Source organism: Scleropages formosus, chromosome 5, assembly GCF_900964775.1.
Source record: "Scleropages formosus chromosome 5, fSclFor1.1, whole genome shotgun sequence".
Lineage (NCBI taxonomy): Eukaryota > Metazoa > Chordata > Actinopteri > Osteoglossiformes > Osteoglossidae > Scleropages > Scleropages formosus.
The window spans coordinates 23,244,102-23,257,497 of NC_041810.1; the positions used below are offsets into that span (position 1 = coordinate 23,244,102).

General features: G+C 44.3%; 2 protein-coding genes and 1 long non-coding RNA gene across 6 annotated transcripts in view; 1 reads left to right on the forward strand and 2 right to left on the reverse strand.

Annotated features, from left to right (window-relative positions):
• The window catches only part of ttll1 (tubulin tyrosine ligase-like family, member 1), a 917,975-nt gene that overhangs the window by 102,046 nt on the left and 802,533 nt on the right, over nucleotides 1-13,396 (forward strand). The gene's annotated exons all lie outside the window — the stretch shown is intronic.
• On the reverse strand, nucleotides 1,378-2,660 carry LOC114910553 (uncharacterized). Its single transcript, XR_003797701.1, has 3 exons — nucleotides 2,571-2,660; nucleotides 2,248-2,470; nucleotides 1,378-1,872 (listed from the first exon to the last, which is right to left on the reverse strand). It is a non-coding gene; the product is annotated as an uncharacterized LOC114910553 (long non-coding RNA).
• Nucleotides 11,133-13,396, reverse strand: part of tbc1d15 (TBC1 domain family, member 15) — a 30,887-nt gene continuing 28,623 nt past the window's right edge. The window contains exons 18-21 of one of the 4 annotated variants that reach the window (XR_001966710.2): nucleotides 12,805-12,957; nucleotides 11,977-12,370; nucleotides 11,629-11,825; nucleotides 11,133-11,539 (exon numbers count right to left, since the gene is read on the reverse strand). Coding sequence is in view for 2 of the 4 variants with exons in the window: in XM_018765787.1 (XP_018621303.1) it covers nucleotides 12,818-12,957 (140 nt within the window). In the remaining 2 variants the exon portion in view is untranslated. Of the gene's footprint in view, nucleotides 11,589-11,628; nucleotides 11,826-11,976; nucleotides 12,371-12,730; nucleotides 12,958-13,396 lie in introns of those variants that run through there. The other 3 variants (XR_001966708.2, XM_018765787.1, XM_018765789.1) reach the window with 3 other exon arrangements.

Sequence of the window (13,396 nt, forward strand, 5' to 3'; positions counted from 1 at the left end):
CAATAAAAATACCAGTAAACTAAATAAATAACTAAATAAAAAATTCCCTTGAAACAGTCCTTTACAACTAGACTGGAAACATTGATACAATAGAAGCCTATAAGAGATGCATCAAAGTCAACACTTTGCCAAGGGCAAATCTCAAATGGTACGTATGTATCGACTTTTTCCAAAGCACTCTCGAGACCCCACATGTTCTGGTGATATGAAAGGGTTTTGTAGTAAAGCTACTGTATGTCTCATTTGGTGAATGGCTGAAAGTCTATTTAAAGCAGCAGGTCACTGGAGATGGGGGATCGATACCAATAAATCCCTGGTTAGTGCTCCATCTTACTCTGTGTGCCTTAAATTATGCTGTGGTCTCTGCTCATGTCCCACATCACACACTGCACACTTCCAGGTCTTTGTCAACCAGCTGATCCTCTTGCTTGTAGCAGGCTAACTGGGGGCACAGTAGTGTTTGTTTAGCTCCTACAGGGTAATCCACTCAGCTCAAAGGTATTGCACAAAAAAAAGAAAAGCTACACAATGTACTAGGAGCCTTTTCGATGACTCTCTGAAAGGGTTGGAAGGAAACTGCTTCCTTCTGATTAGACAAAAAGAGGGCGATTAGTGAGCAGATGAGAAACCACACTCCTGCTGTATACAGTCCCTTTGAAGATGCTTACTGTACATGGTTTAATGTTCATAAACAGCAGCATTCCTCAACGAACCCATTTATACAGCCCAATACATATGTTCACTGAAGCAATGCAGCTTCATTAATCCGGTCTCAAGACTGCAACCTCAACCACTAAGCAGACAGGTTTTTCAAGCAGAATAACATCTGGAACAGCTTGGCTGAAGAACGTTACGGTCGGGATGCTCTCCATACCACAAGACATACCACTGCATGCCCTTCTTCATTCGAAACTCGTCACCCACAGCTCTGAGGTTGATTAGAGCTCATTCAAGTTGCAAATAAATATTCGCTGAGGCCTTAAGCGTTGGCGAGTGAGGGGTCAATGAGTTTGCCATGTGTTAACGGCGCACTGGCTCACATGTGAGGACTACACGGCTCATGAATAGAAGAGGGCCTCGCGGCCTCTACAAGTAACCCCCAGGGAGAGTTTCAGATGGATTGACTCCGAATCGAACGCAAAGCTCAGACTTAACAGATCCCACAGGGGCCCAGTTTGATTCATTCTGACATGTGCCAGTAATGTGTGAATAAATGCCTCAGATAAGCTTTGTGGAGCCTCAATCAATTGGACTGAAGAAGCATCAGAAGCAGCAAAATGTCAATATTTCCCTTTCAGCAGTTCATGTAAGGTGTAACTGACGACATGGTGGAGCATGGGGGACGTATCAGAATCAGAATCCGATTTATTTGGCCAAGTATGCACACATATAGAGAGAATTTGGTTTTGGTTCCCAATGGGTCATAGTGCAGAGTAAACAATAGAGGAGACAAGATGTATACACACATACATACATACATACATACATACATACATAAAACCAGTGCAAAGATGGACTGACAGTACTAGAGAAATAGGGAAAATAAGAAGGGATGGAATAAATAATGAGAGAGGGAATAAGTAAGAGGGAGAAAGCATTGCACAGACTAACAAATAATCAGCTGTTCACGGATGATACAGATGCGCCGGTGCCTCGCAGCTCCTGAGCTATGCGTTCAGGATGCAGCTCTGAACCCAGCTCAGATTGCGCAGTTTGCATGTTCTCTGTGTTCGTGCGAGTTTCCTGCCACAGTCCAAAGATGTGTGTTTCAGATGAATGGAGGACTCCGCAGCAGTACCACCAGTGTCCCATCCAGGGTCTATCATGCCCGATGCTCTGTTCTTCTGGGATAGGCTACCCACGACCAGGGCCCTGCAATGGATGAGCGCTTACTGACAAAACTCTGCAAATCACTTACAAGGCTTTACACACAAGTTTGCTCATTTAAAACTCATCTCTCTCCAAACTCTGTCATGTTTTTTCAAATTTTCCACTCATTTCTAAGTCAGACAGACAGACACACGGAGTGTTACCACCAGCACAAAGTACGTAGCTTTTCCATATGCTCTAAACAAACATTTAGAAAAGAGCCCATGTGGCCCACGGTAGTACACTATGAACGTTTTTAGGAAGAAACTAAACGAGACTATCAATAAAAATAGTGAAGGTACTCATTTTAGCTGGAAGTCATCACAGATTGTAAACCCTGAATCATAACAACATGTATAATAATAATAAAAAATGCACCTGATCAGTGGAGGGGCTACAGTGGTGACCCCTTCTTGGGGTCTCTGAAGACTGGAATCAATTACTAGCTGTGTGGCACTTGGTTTATAACCTTCTGCGCTCATTAGCACCATTCTGGACACTGAAACAACAAGCCTTCTGGACCTTTCAGTTTTATTGCCTCCCCATGTTAAACATGCTGTTGCTTTCTGGAGGCATCTGGGAAACAGAGATCCTGGAGATTCTGCAGGAGTTCAGCCAGTGTGGGACAGTATGACCATCAGCACAACAGCATTATTCCCCCCCCCCCATACAAACAGATGCAACATAAGAAAGGCACTCACCCTTCTCGTGAACCTTCAGCAAGCTACTCATCTAAGAGTTATAGAGAAGACTGCAGATCGGATCCTGTCCTTCAAATAAGGTCAAAACCAGATGACCATGATTCCAAGAGTAGAGAAACATCCCTTCACACTGTGAATGACAAATATGCCGGTGACATTTTTTCCACATTTGCTAGATACTTAAAGCTCTGGGAAGGGGACACGTGACTCTGGGGGAATTGCATGTCAAGACTAAAGTGCACGTGGAGTAAGTAGAGCAACGGTGTCATTAAAAAAATCAATTTTCGTACAGAAAGGTCAGGTCTAGTCAGCGGATGGGAGGCTGGGGAAGTGTTACCGTAGTACAATCTTCAAAATGGGAACTCATTCACTCCTACCAGTACCAAGGATACCTTTGTCAAATTAATGTATTTTTAGGGCCAGATTGATAGTCGACAGCACTTGTCAGAAGAAGTGCCAAAACCAAGACTTCCGGTGTGTCACGTCCATTCTCACACCGCAATCAACAGCACCTGATGACAAACAGTGCACTCAGCTTTAAAAGACCCTCTTCAGACCCTTGGAACTTACAAAATCTCACTGAGACAACCGTCCCCCTTTGGGCCTATCTCCTGGTCTCCTTCGTTTCTAGTTCGCGTTCTTCGTTCCCCGACTTCTGACCATTTGCTTCATCCCCTGACTACGTCCATGGATCCTCGCTCCCGCTCCGACCGTCAACGGACCAACTCTTCGCCCGTCCCCGACAACAAAAACTCGCCTGACACCCCGGTTCCAACTAAACGATCCTGCGCTTGGGTCCAGCCTTCCCCGCGACCTTGGTTCCATGTGACACAGTGTCTGTGATCATGTGCTGTGTGAATACTGTAATCCTGGAAGTAGAACAAACACATTTGCTGGAATAATAACAGACAGAGTATTCTTGGAAATAAAGACGCAAGTGACTGTATATAGGACCGGGTCCTGCTCTTCGGTGGGTCTGGGGTTCGAGTCCCGCTTGGGGTGCCTTGCGACGGACTGGCGTCCCGTCCTGGGTGTGTCCCCTCCCCCTCAAGCCTTTCGCCCTGTGTTGCAGGGTTAGGCTCCGGCTCCCCGCGACCCTGTATGGGACACGCGGTTCAGACAATGTGTGTGTGTGTGTGAGAGAGTGAGAGACAGACAGAGAGAGCAAGGTATGTGATTTCCCACTAAATGTCCAGCACCAAGGAGGAACCCTTGCAAGTACGTCTCCTTGTTCCTGGAAATAAGAAGCTCCGTGTTTCCTCCAGAAGATGCACTATACCGCTTTAAAAATGTTTTCAAGCTTTTATTCCACAAGGTCATCCACCGCATTCATCAGAAATTCAGCCTCGCTTTCAGGAGTTCAGCGCTCTCTTCGTGGACAACACTCACACTAAGGACAACTCCCACGTAACCACTGCAGGCACTGCACTTCCTTAGAGCCTCACACTTGGCAGCAGGTAGTGCACAGTGGTCTCTGAGGCCTCTCTGCACATCCTCCGTCAGCCACCGTGGTAAAAAGAGCCACAAACTGACAGAGGGCTCTGTTTCCGAGGCCACAATGGGGAGAGAAGTAGAGCTGGAAGGTGGGACTGGGGCACGGGGGGGAGGGGGGTTGGTGCAGAAGGTCACAGTCAGCAGTGGCACAGTGAATGTCTGTCTCAATTCATTGCTGCACTTCCCCTTATTAGCTGGGAAAGGCAATTAATTATGTTTATAAAGCAACTAATGAGAAATATTCACTGCAGTTTTCATTTCACCGTCACTAACTCTGCACAGCAACTCCAGCGTTTGCCATCTTTTTCTGGTCACATCTTTTCCTTGTTGACAGGCTTTGACAGAAACAGAGTGACAGAGAGAGTGTGTTCCACTGATGTATGGAGGAGTGACCCTTTGTAAGTAGTGTATATAGCGGTGTAAGTTACCCTGGTGAATAAGGTATGGGCTGGTAACACTGCATACAGTTCATTGGAAGTCGCTTTGGAGAAAAGTGTCTGCTAAATAAACGTAAACACTGAGTAGTGTTATGAGCCCACACACCTTATTCACCATGGTGACTTACACTGTTAGATAGACTACTTACACTGGGTCACTCATCCATACATCAGTGGAACACACTCTCTCTGTCACTCACACACTATGGGGGAACCTGAACAGCATGTCTTTGGAGTGTGGCAGGAAACCAGAGCACCCAGAGGAAACCCACACAGACACAGGGAGAACATGGAGAAGGCACACAGACTGAAAGGGGTTCAAACCCACATCCTCTCACACCACCCAGGCGCTGTGCCACCGTGCTGTTAAGAACATCTTAAGAGAATTCATAGATGCTCCTCTTTTCCCCCACAAACTATAGCTCAGAACTTCCTTCCAAACTTACAATCCCATGCTGGACTCATGCTGGAATCTATTGCTTAATTGGTCCTCAGGTGATAGATTTTTCGTAATGATTTCTCAGGCTCATAAGAAAAGTTTCAACAGCCTATGTGTTTAATAACCTCCCCGTGGGCATCGCTGTTGTCTTGATAGGAAAAATAAAAACTATGAATGTTCACAGCAGCTCAATATCACCACGACCTTGCAGAGGACTTGCAGAAATCAGTGGTGTGTTTGTCCACTGGTGCTCTCAGACTTTCAAGCATCTCCGTGAGGGGAGCAATCACACTTTGTTGAAGTCTCCACCTCCTCAAGTGCATGGCTAAAGAGAGACCCGAGGCCCTGGCAGCTCCCTTCTTCGCCGAGCTTCTTCGGCGTGGCCTCCTGGAGCCGTGGTGTTGCAATGAAACGCGGTGTGTGGAGAGAAAGGAGAAATGGATGCGAGTAAAAACAAGCAAACAAATAATCCCCACTAAACACCATGCCGGCGCACACACACTCTGGAAAACACACAACGTGGTCTGCAAATCCCTAAAACAGCCTCATTATAGAGACGATTACATTAATCTTTCAAACACCAGGATTCCCAGTTTTGTGGTCTTCTGTCCCTCCCAGATCAACAGCACCAGCTCACCCTCAGAACCCAGAGAAAAACGCTGTGTCAAAGCCATGTCTTGCTGACCTGTGGAAATCAAGTGACTTCAATCCCCGACCGTTCTTGCCCTTGAGCGAACGCTTGTCCCCTTTACGGAGCAAATCCCTCCGTGGCTCTCAATGCGCCGTTTTGGCGCTGTCTGGAGAACCAGACGTGCTCGTCTGGACCAGAACGTGCAGGTCAGCAGGATATTTTATGGCCCTTGCAAGGACACAGATTGCACCTTTATTACCAGCATGGCGAACTGTTAGAGCCTGTGCACTTTGAAGCTCCGTGCTGGGGAATCAACCACAATCAGAACCAGAAAATGGGCTTTTAAAACAGCTCGTCCAGCACCGGCGTCCGGCGCTCTCACGGCTCCCTTTTGAGTCATTTCACGGAAAGGGCATCGTGAAGCGCAAATGAAGGGTATAACTGTCTGAGATGCGCGACAGACTATCTCTGTCACACAATGAGAGAGACATTAACAGCGTTTGGTGTGACCGAAAGAGCAGAACACACTCCCTTCTGCTCTCCAGCTCAGCGCTCGGACAGCCAAGGTCCGCGTGCCGCTTGCCTGACATGTTGTCACATGTGGAGAGAAAAACACAAACATGGTTGCTTTGATTCCCTTAGTGGCTCTTTGATCCCTCAGACCTACACGTTCTCAGTCTTAACTGAGATCTTCACTCATTATGAGACAAGCCTGGAAAGCAAAGTCCATTCGAGCAGAATAAACACTGTAAAGAAAGGACAGTGCGAAGAAGCAGTGGACTCCAAGTGGAGATGCGCAGATGGGAGTCTATTAAGAGTTACTAGTGAGGAGCCTTTTCTTGATTGACATATAAAGCCAAAGTATTCGTGGAGATGAAGGACAAGAGATAGTTGGGTCTGGCCCAGTTGCGGAGAATTGGGTTGAAAACGGACAGACATTTTAGGAAGAACAAAATGTGGAGAAAGTAGAGAGCAGTCAGGAATCCAATCTGAACAGCACAGCAGTAGCATTATCAGTAAGATCAGCCCCGGAGCTTGTCTTATAGACTCGGGTACATCTCGATAACTTCTGGTCTCCTGCCAGTCCTTTGGGAAGTGGGAGAAGGTTTGTCTTGTCTAAGGGTCAGGGAAGGGAAATGAGGTGCAGGAGTGTGAAAGTTCACTAAGTGACAGATTTCCCCCATTGAACCTCCGTTGCAGAAAACCTGTTTCATATGCTGGAATCGTTTGAGGCTGAGTAGAAGGTCTTGCCTGCTTACGTTTCAGATTTTCCACAGATCATCGTTTATGATGTGATGTTGGACTGAACTGTCGCTGTTTATCAAACATTTCTGTGTGATGTACAGCAAAAAAGAATAGACTGTTGCCTCCGCTGAAAACGTTTCATATTGGACTTCTAAAATGTGCCATCTGTATAACGCAACAAAAGCGCCAAACTCTCCGGAATAATTCATCGGCCTAATTATTTGTCCAGCTAATTTTTCTAAGAATGAGCAAATGCTCCTGCTTCGCCTCAAGACATTTGACGGCTACATCCATACCGGCAGCATGGAACACCACCTAATAACAAAGGGAATAAATGTTTCCTTTTGAAAACAGTGTTAAAAGCAGTTCCAGTTCATCATCTCATTGTTTAAAATTGATTTGTTTCTGTTCATCTGATGACTGGACATTAATTAGGGAACTAAATTAGTCCAAACTACTTCCATCAGGAAGACATTATCTGACATGACACACCTCATTACCAAGGAGATTCCTTTCCACCGGAAAGCCCATTTGTTGGGTATTTTCCTCAGAGTCAGACACTGTGCATCACAGCGCCTCCTGTAGGCCTGGAGGGCAAATTAAGGATTCCCGTCAAGATCAGGCATGAAATGGGAAGGAGGTGCAGGAATAACATCTGTCAAATGCGTAAAAACGCAAATGGGGACCTCAAGATGCTCAGCACTGCGGCTCTGAGTGACAGTGGAGGACAGCAAAGAGACGGGGAGACTGATGACCCTTGTTCAGACTATTGAGGAAACCAGTGTGGAGTGTAATCCTTCAGACACTACAGTGCGAACACATTTGCAGGTCCTTGACTATACTGTCTTACCTTTAACTAACTGAAACCGTGCATAATCCATCAGTGGCTTCATCAAACATGCTGGCTTCGCTCTGAGTTATTGATCATAAGTTAATATGGACCACTAGGTGAGCAAGAGAACAACAGTAAGGGAGGAGGACATGTCCACCGAGAAAATCGGCAGGAGTTTTCAGGTGCTACTTCTTAAGAGGGCGCGGTGGCACAGTGGCTTGGACCGAGGCCTGTTCTCCGGTGGGTCTGGGATTCAAGTCCCGCTTGGGGTGCCTTGTGACAGACTGGTGTCCCATCCTGGGCGTGTCCCCTCCCCCTCAAGCCTTTTGCCTGGGGTTCTGGGTTCCCGGGACCCAGTATGGGACAAGCTGTTCAGACAATATGTGTGTGTGTGCGTGTGTGTGTACGTAGTTCTTAAGAATCTTATTACTAATTAAGCGCAAGTATTAAAAGCACCGTGAAGTTCTAGCTGGCTAGTGGTGGTTGAGCTTGATGAGATGTACATTAAGCAAAAATAATAAGAGCAGCGATGATTTTACGTCTGTAAATTTATAATAATGGTAAAATAGACCAGATAATGGCGATTTTTCCTGGATGGACTGTTTAGCACCATTGACTTGACTCCAAGAGGTTATTATGAAGTACACAGCAACAGTGACTAGAACCTGTTGCCATCATCATCTGCCAGTAACTGCAGTGGCAGTGAGCGCTTCGCTTTTCTATGCACGCCATCCAGCATTGCAGGTCCTTCTGTAGCATCCCCGCTTCAGACTAGTACTGCACCTCCAACGGCGAGCATGTCCTGAGCATTTCAGAGGTACTACATGAATATTTGGTCTGAATACAGGCATTTTTACATTGCTGGGGCTACTAATGTGATTTTCTCTCTGGCCCATTGTGATTCTGTGTAAAGATGTTTATAAGGCAAAAGCTGCGCTAAAATAGTGCATGCTGGAAATGTATTCAAAGAGCGCAACATGTAGCATTTTGTCAAACAATAAATATATACAATATTATATACAATATATAAATATATACAATATTAATATTCGAGCTTGAGTATACATTGTCCCACAATTATAAAATGTGTGTTTCATCTTTGTGTCAAACTTCACCTGTTGGCATCCTTGGCAGTGTACAGATGTCTTGTTGCACCCGTCTATACAGCATAAACAGAATTTTCATATTTTTCACTGTAAGCCATTTATAAGGCATTTGCTGATAGTAATTTAGCCATAACGGGTTAACAAATTAACTTAATTGTACACATGTAGCTATATGTAACAGTTGAATAATGTCACTTTAATACACTTTTCAACTGAAAGGTCTATTTTCATTGATGATTGTTTGGATGGAAAATTGAAGCCCAGCAGAACTGTAGTTGTCCGATTTATGGCGTCTGAGGCAACAGGCCCCGGCATTACGGCTAAAGTTCAAACTGCCCTTAACAGTGAAGGGCCACTGATCCTCACGGATGCGCAGGGCAAAGCGATCGCGGAGTCGGAAGGAAAAGGTGTTTCAGTGCCTTATTTTTATGCAGAATGGTTTAGGGCAGTTAGCACTGCTGTGCGAGTGTGTTTGTGTTAAAATGTTATCTACAGGTTCACAATACTGGAAGCAGAATGCTTGAAAAATACTTGCTGTTTCAGAGGAGGAATTTCAAATATTTCAGCAAGGGAGCAAATGAAAGAGGACCAGGTACAGTACATCCTTTCCCCCCACACGTACATATCTTTTTTCTAAAGACACAGAAACAATTGTCTAAGTACTCAACGCAGATCTTAAGATTTTATGGAGACAAAAGGGTACCAATGCAGACTTTAAAGGAATCTTTAACCTCAAAATGTCAGTTGTCATCTACTCACCCTCATGTTGTTCCAGTATGACTCTGTGGAACACAAAATTAGATCTTGGGCAATCAAAGAATGTTGGCAACTGATGGCCTCTGTCACCAATCACTTTCATTGTATGGAGAAATGCATTTAAAGTGAGTGGTTTCTGGCTGGAGGGGGGGGTCCCACTCTCTGGCGGGTCTGGGGTTCGAGTCCTGTTTGGGGTGCCTTGTGACGGACTGGCGTCCCATCCTGGGTGTGTCCCCTCCCCCTCCAGCTTTGCACCCTGTGTTGTCAGGTTAGACTCTGGTTCACCGCGACCCCACTCGGGACGAGCGGTTTCAGACGATGTATGTGGGTTTCTGGCTGTCAGTCCTTAACATCCCATCTAAGAACAAATAAATGAGAATTTTATTTTTTGGTGGACTATACTTTGGGTTTAAACTTATGCTTATCTTTTGTCTCTTAATTTCAGTCATAAAGATGATGACAGCAGTGGCTTGCAAGATGCATTTTGAAAAAATTGTAGGCCTTGGGCAGCCAGCACAACTTCTTCAAGAAGTCACTTCAATAATGAAAGAGCTCTCCGACACTGCCTCCAGTCACAGGAGAACCACACTAATGATGACGGACTCCCAAGCACAACAGCTTTCAGCTGTCTTGTATTCAAAGGTTTGCGTTCCCAACTCATTACTTTTTTTTTTTTTTTAACCACACTCTGATGCTTTGCATAAGTTCAGTTAGGTTTAACAATGTATTTCAGTTAAACTGTTAAGGTGCACACAGTAGTTCTTTTCTATTGTTTCGGCTAATATGGCAGTCATTTTGGACATGCACTTGCACTTATGCGCATGCAGCGTCATGTAAAAGCAATAGCTCTCAGTTACTGATGCCATTGTAGAAATGAGCTTTTCGCAACTGGCCACGATTTAATCCATGAGTGACGTGTTAAATAACAGGATGTTACAGATATAAAAGCCAAGTATACTTGGCTGATCATGTGATATCCTCACGCCAGCCTCCATGACATGACCTCCTTTATTTAATATCAACTTTTCATTGGGCTGCTGTTGTGACTGAAGCCTTCAAACCATGTGAGTGTCCATCATTTTAAACATTATTTTAAATTTCTATTCCTTTCTTTAGGAGTGAACTTCTTGTAATGAGGGGGGGGAACTGTGTGCAACTTTTAACCAGACAAAATGCTTAATTTCTTAGTACATTAAAAATCATTTACTTAAATGACTAAAGACAACTTCAAACTTCATTTATTGAATATGTCTTATTTCATAGTACCGTTCCAGCAGCAAATGTATGTAGTCTGTTGCAGGAACCTTGTGGGATGTAAAGTGTGTGTGCTGCAGCGGCAGGAAACATCTAGTCAGTGTCTTAAATGTAGACAAGAGTAGACCAATGTCTATGAAGTCACTGGCCTTTCTGATGCATTGTCTGTTCTGAGAGGCATTACTAAATGCCTGTTGACTAAACTGTAATTTGTTAATATTGTTTCTCTGCTTTTCCTGTACTGGGGGCATGGCGGCACAGCGGGTTTGGCCAAGGTCTGCTCTCTGGTGGGTCTGGGGTTTGAGTCCCACTTGGGGTGCCTTGTGATGGACTGGGTGTGTCGCCTCCCCCTCCAGCCTTGTGCCCTCTGTTGCTGGGTTAGGCTCCGGCTTGCTGTGACCCCGTTTGGGACAAGCGGCTTCAGACAATGTTTGTGTGCGTATGGGCTTTCCCTGTTTTTATTTATGGTTCAGGTTGAGTCTATCTTCTGGTTGTGTTGATAAGATCTAACAGAGCTAGTTCGAAACCCGAAAAGATGCCGTTCACACTATAGGTGTAACAGAAATATCCGGGTTCAGTTCTGCAAAGTGGCATTCCACACACGCTCTTTGTCTCCCTGAAGAGAAGGGATCTGTTCCAAATGTTGAACGTCTGGTTAGTGAAGAGCCTAACTCTGCCTCATAAAGGTCACCTGCTTTGTTGGCATGAGGCAACAGTTCCTCAGAGATTTTCTTCAGATATCCATCCTCTGCCAAAATATTGGGAGTACCTTTCCCTAGAGCAATAATAAGTTCCAAATCAAATTGGCAGGTCTTATGTCTTGCCTTAATGACAGAGAGAAAAAAAAAAGTTCTTTCAGTATACCTGGAATCCTGTGTTCATTCCAAGCTTGCACAACTCTACTGATGGCATAGGTAGCACGTGAAGTTGGAGACACGGTATCTGACAAGGTTGTCTTCCATGTCCAAGATTCCGTGGTCCACTAGCTCTACAAGTGCTGTCTTGAGTGGATAACTAACATTATTATTTATCTCTGGCCACATCCTTTCAACTGTGTGGTTCTGTGACCATGAAAACAGAAGAACATTGTTTTAAGTAATTACTGCATACCGCTTTTTGTTATATGCACTAAGCAGCAGTTCTGATTATCCTCAGTATTGGTAGAAAACAATCTTTTCACAATTGCCTATATTATGCAAATAGAGCCGATACCTTAGTTGATTGTGTTTGCATGTAGGGTTGTCTCTCGATTGTTTTGATATTCTTCAAGCTTTCCTTGAATGACTAAGTAAAATTCCTTTCCATGGTCCACTCTAATTTGGTCTCACATCCTATGGTTGCCAATTCCAGATCTGAAAAAAAGATATAAGTATGAAATTAATACAATTAAAAATGCAAATACATGAGAATTACTCACCTGTAAACATCCTCATAAATTGAAAGATTGTTCTTTATTGGTATAGATGAAAAAGAAACAATTTTCCTGCTAAATCCAACAGTTGACATGTGTTGCTCCAAACATTGCCAGTTCTTCATTCTGGTCATTGTGCACTTTATGGCCCATGCACTCCGCAGTATAAGGGACTGGATTCAAGTTACGTGCGTCCTGTAGACACAATCAAGTATGGGTTAATGTTGGTGTGTAACATCCATTATCTCAAAATTGAGACAGAGTCATCAGGACCTGACACTAAGCAGAGGTGTCATATCACCTTAAACAGGTTAATTTTGCGATAATGACTATACATTATGCCGCTTATTGGCCAGTTGCCAAATAAATACATGAACATGAAATATTTTAGTTATTTGGAGAGAAGAGACTGCTGCACACAAGCAGTTGATAATTAAATTGGCTCACTGGAATTACCTTTTTGGGCAGTGTGAAACTGACCGCACTCTTGTCTTAAGCTAAATAAAATATTTCATGTCCATTTATTTAAGTGGCCAATAAGCAGGATGATGTACAGTCATTATCGCAAAATAAACCGGTTTAGGGTGATACAAGACACCTCACTGTATATTGAAAAAGCACAGACTTACACGACATTGTGCATCATGGTATTGTTGTTGGATGGTCCTTAAAACAGTCGACCCACTCTCCCCTCACCCGCTCGTATCCCATTGGCTGACAGGCACCCTGTCGTGAGTTTTCTGCCAAATGTTGGGCCCGTCTGTTGGGACATGAAAAAAGTCCTACTTTGAATAAAAAACATGGTCTGCTGCAGTAACGTAATTAGCTACCAAAACGATGAAAAGATTATTAGCAGTAATAGTCATTGTCCTTACCTCACTTAAGGCATTAGCGATTCGCCAGCTCTAAATGGAAGTCTGACACATGTCCTCTTCTTACAATGTTGTGCTGTGCACAAAATCTTCGAACACTCATTGCAGAAACACCCCACCCAGCACCATGCTGTACTAGATTGTCTGCGATCTCTGAATATGTTGCTCTAGTTTGTGTCATATCATTTATCATTTGCGCAAATGGCTCCAGAGTGGACATTTTTTCCTAAGAAAAGACCACCAATGAAGCTTACTTTTACTTCTAGGTCAGGCTACTTGTTAGATTAGAAATATTGTGCACTTTAGGCCACACACACACACACACACACAGTCTGAAACCACTTGTCCC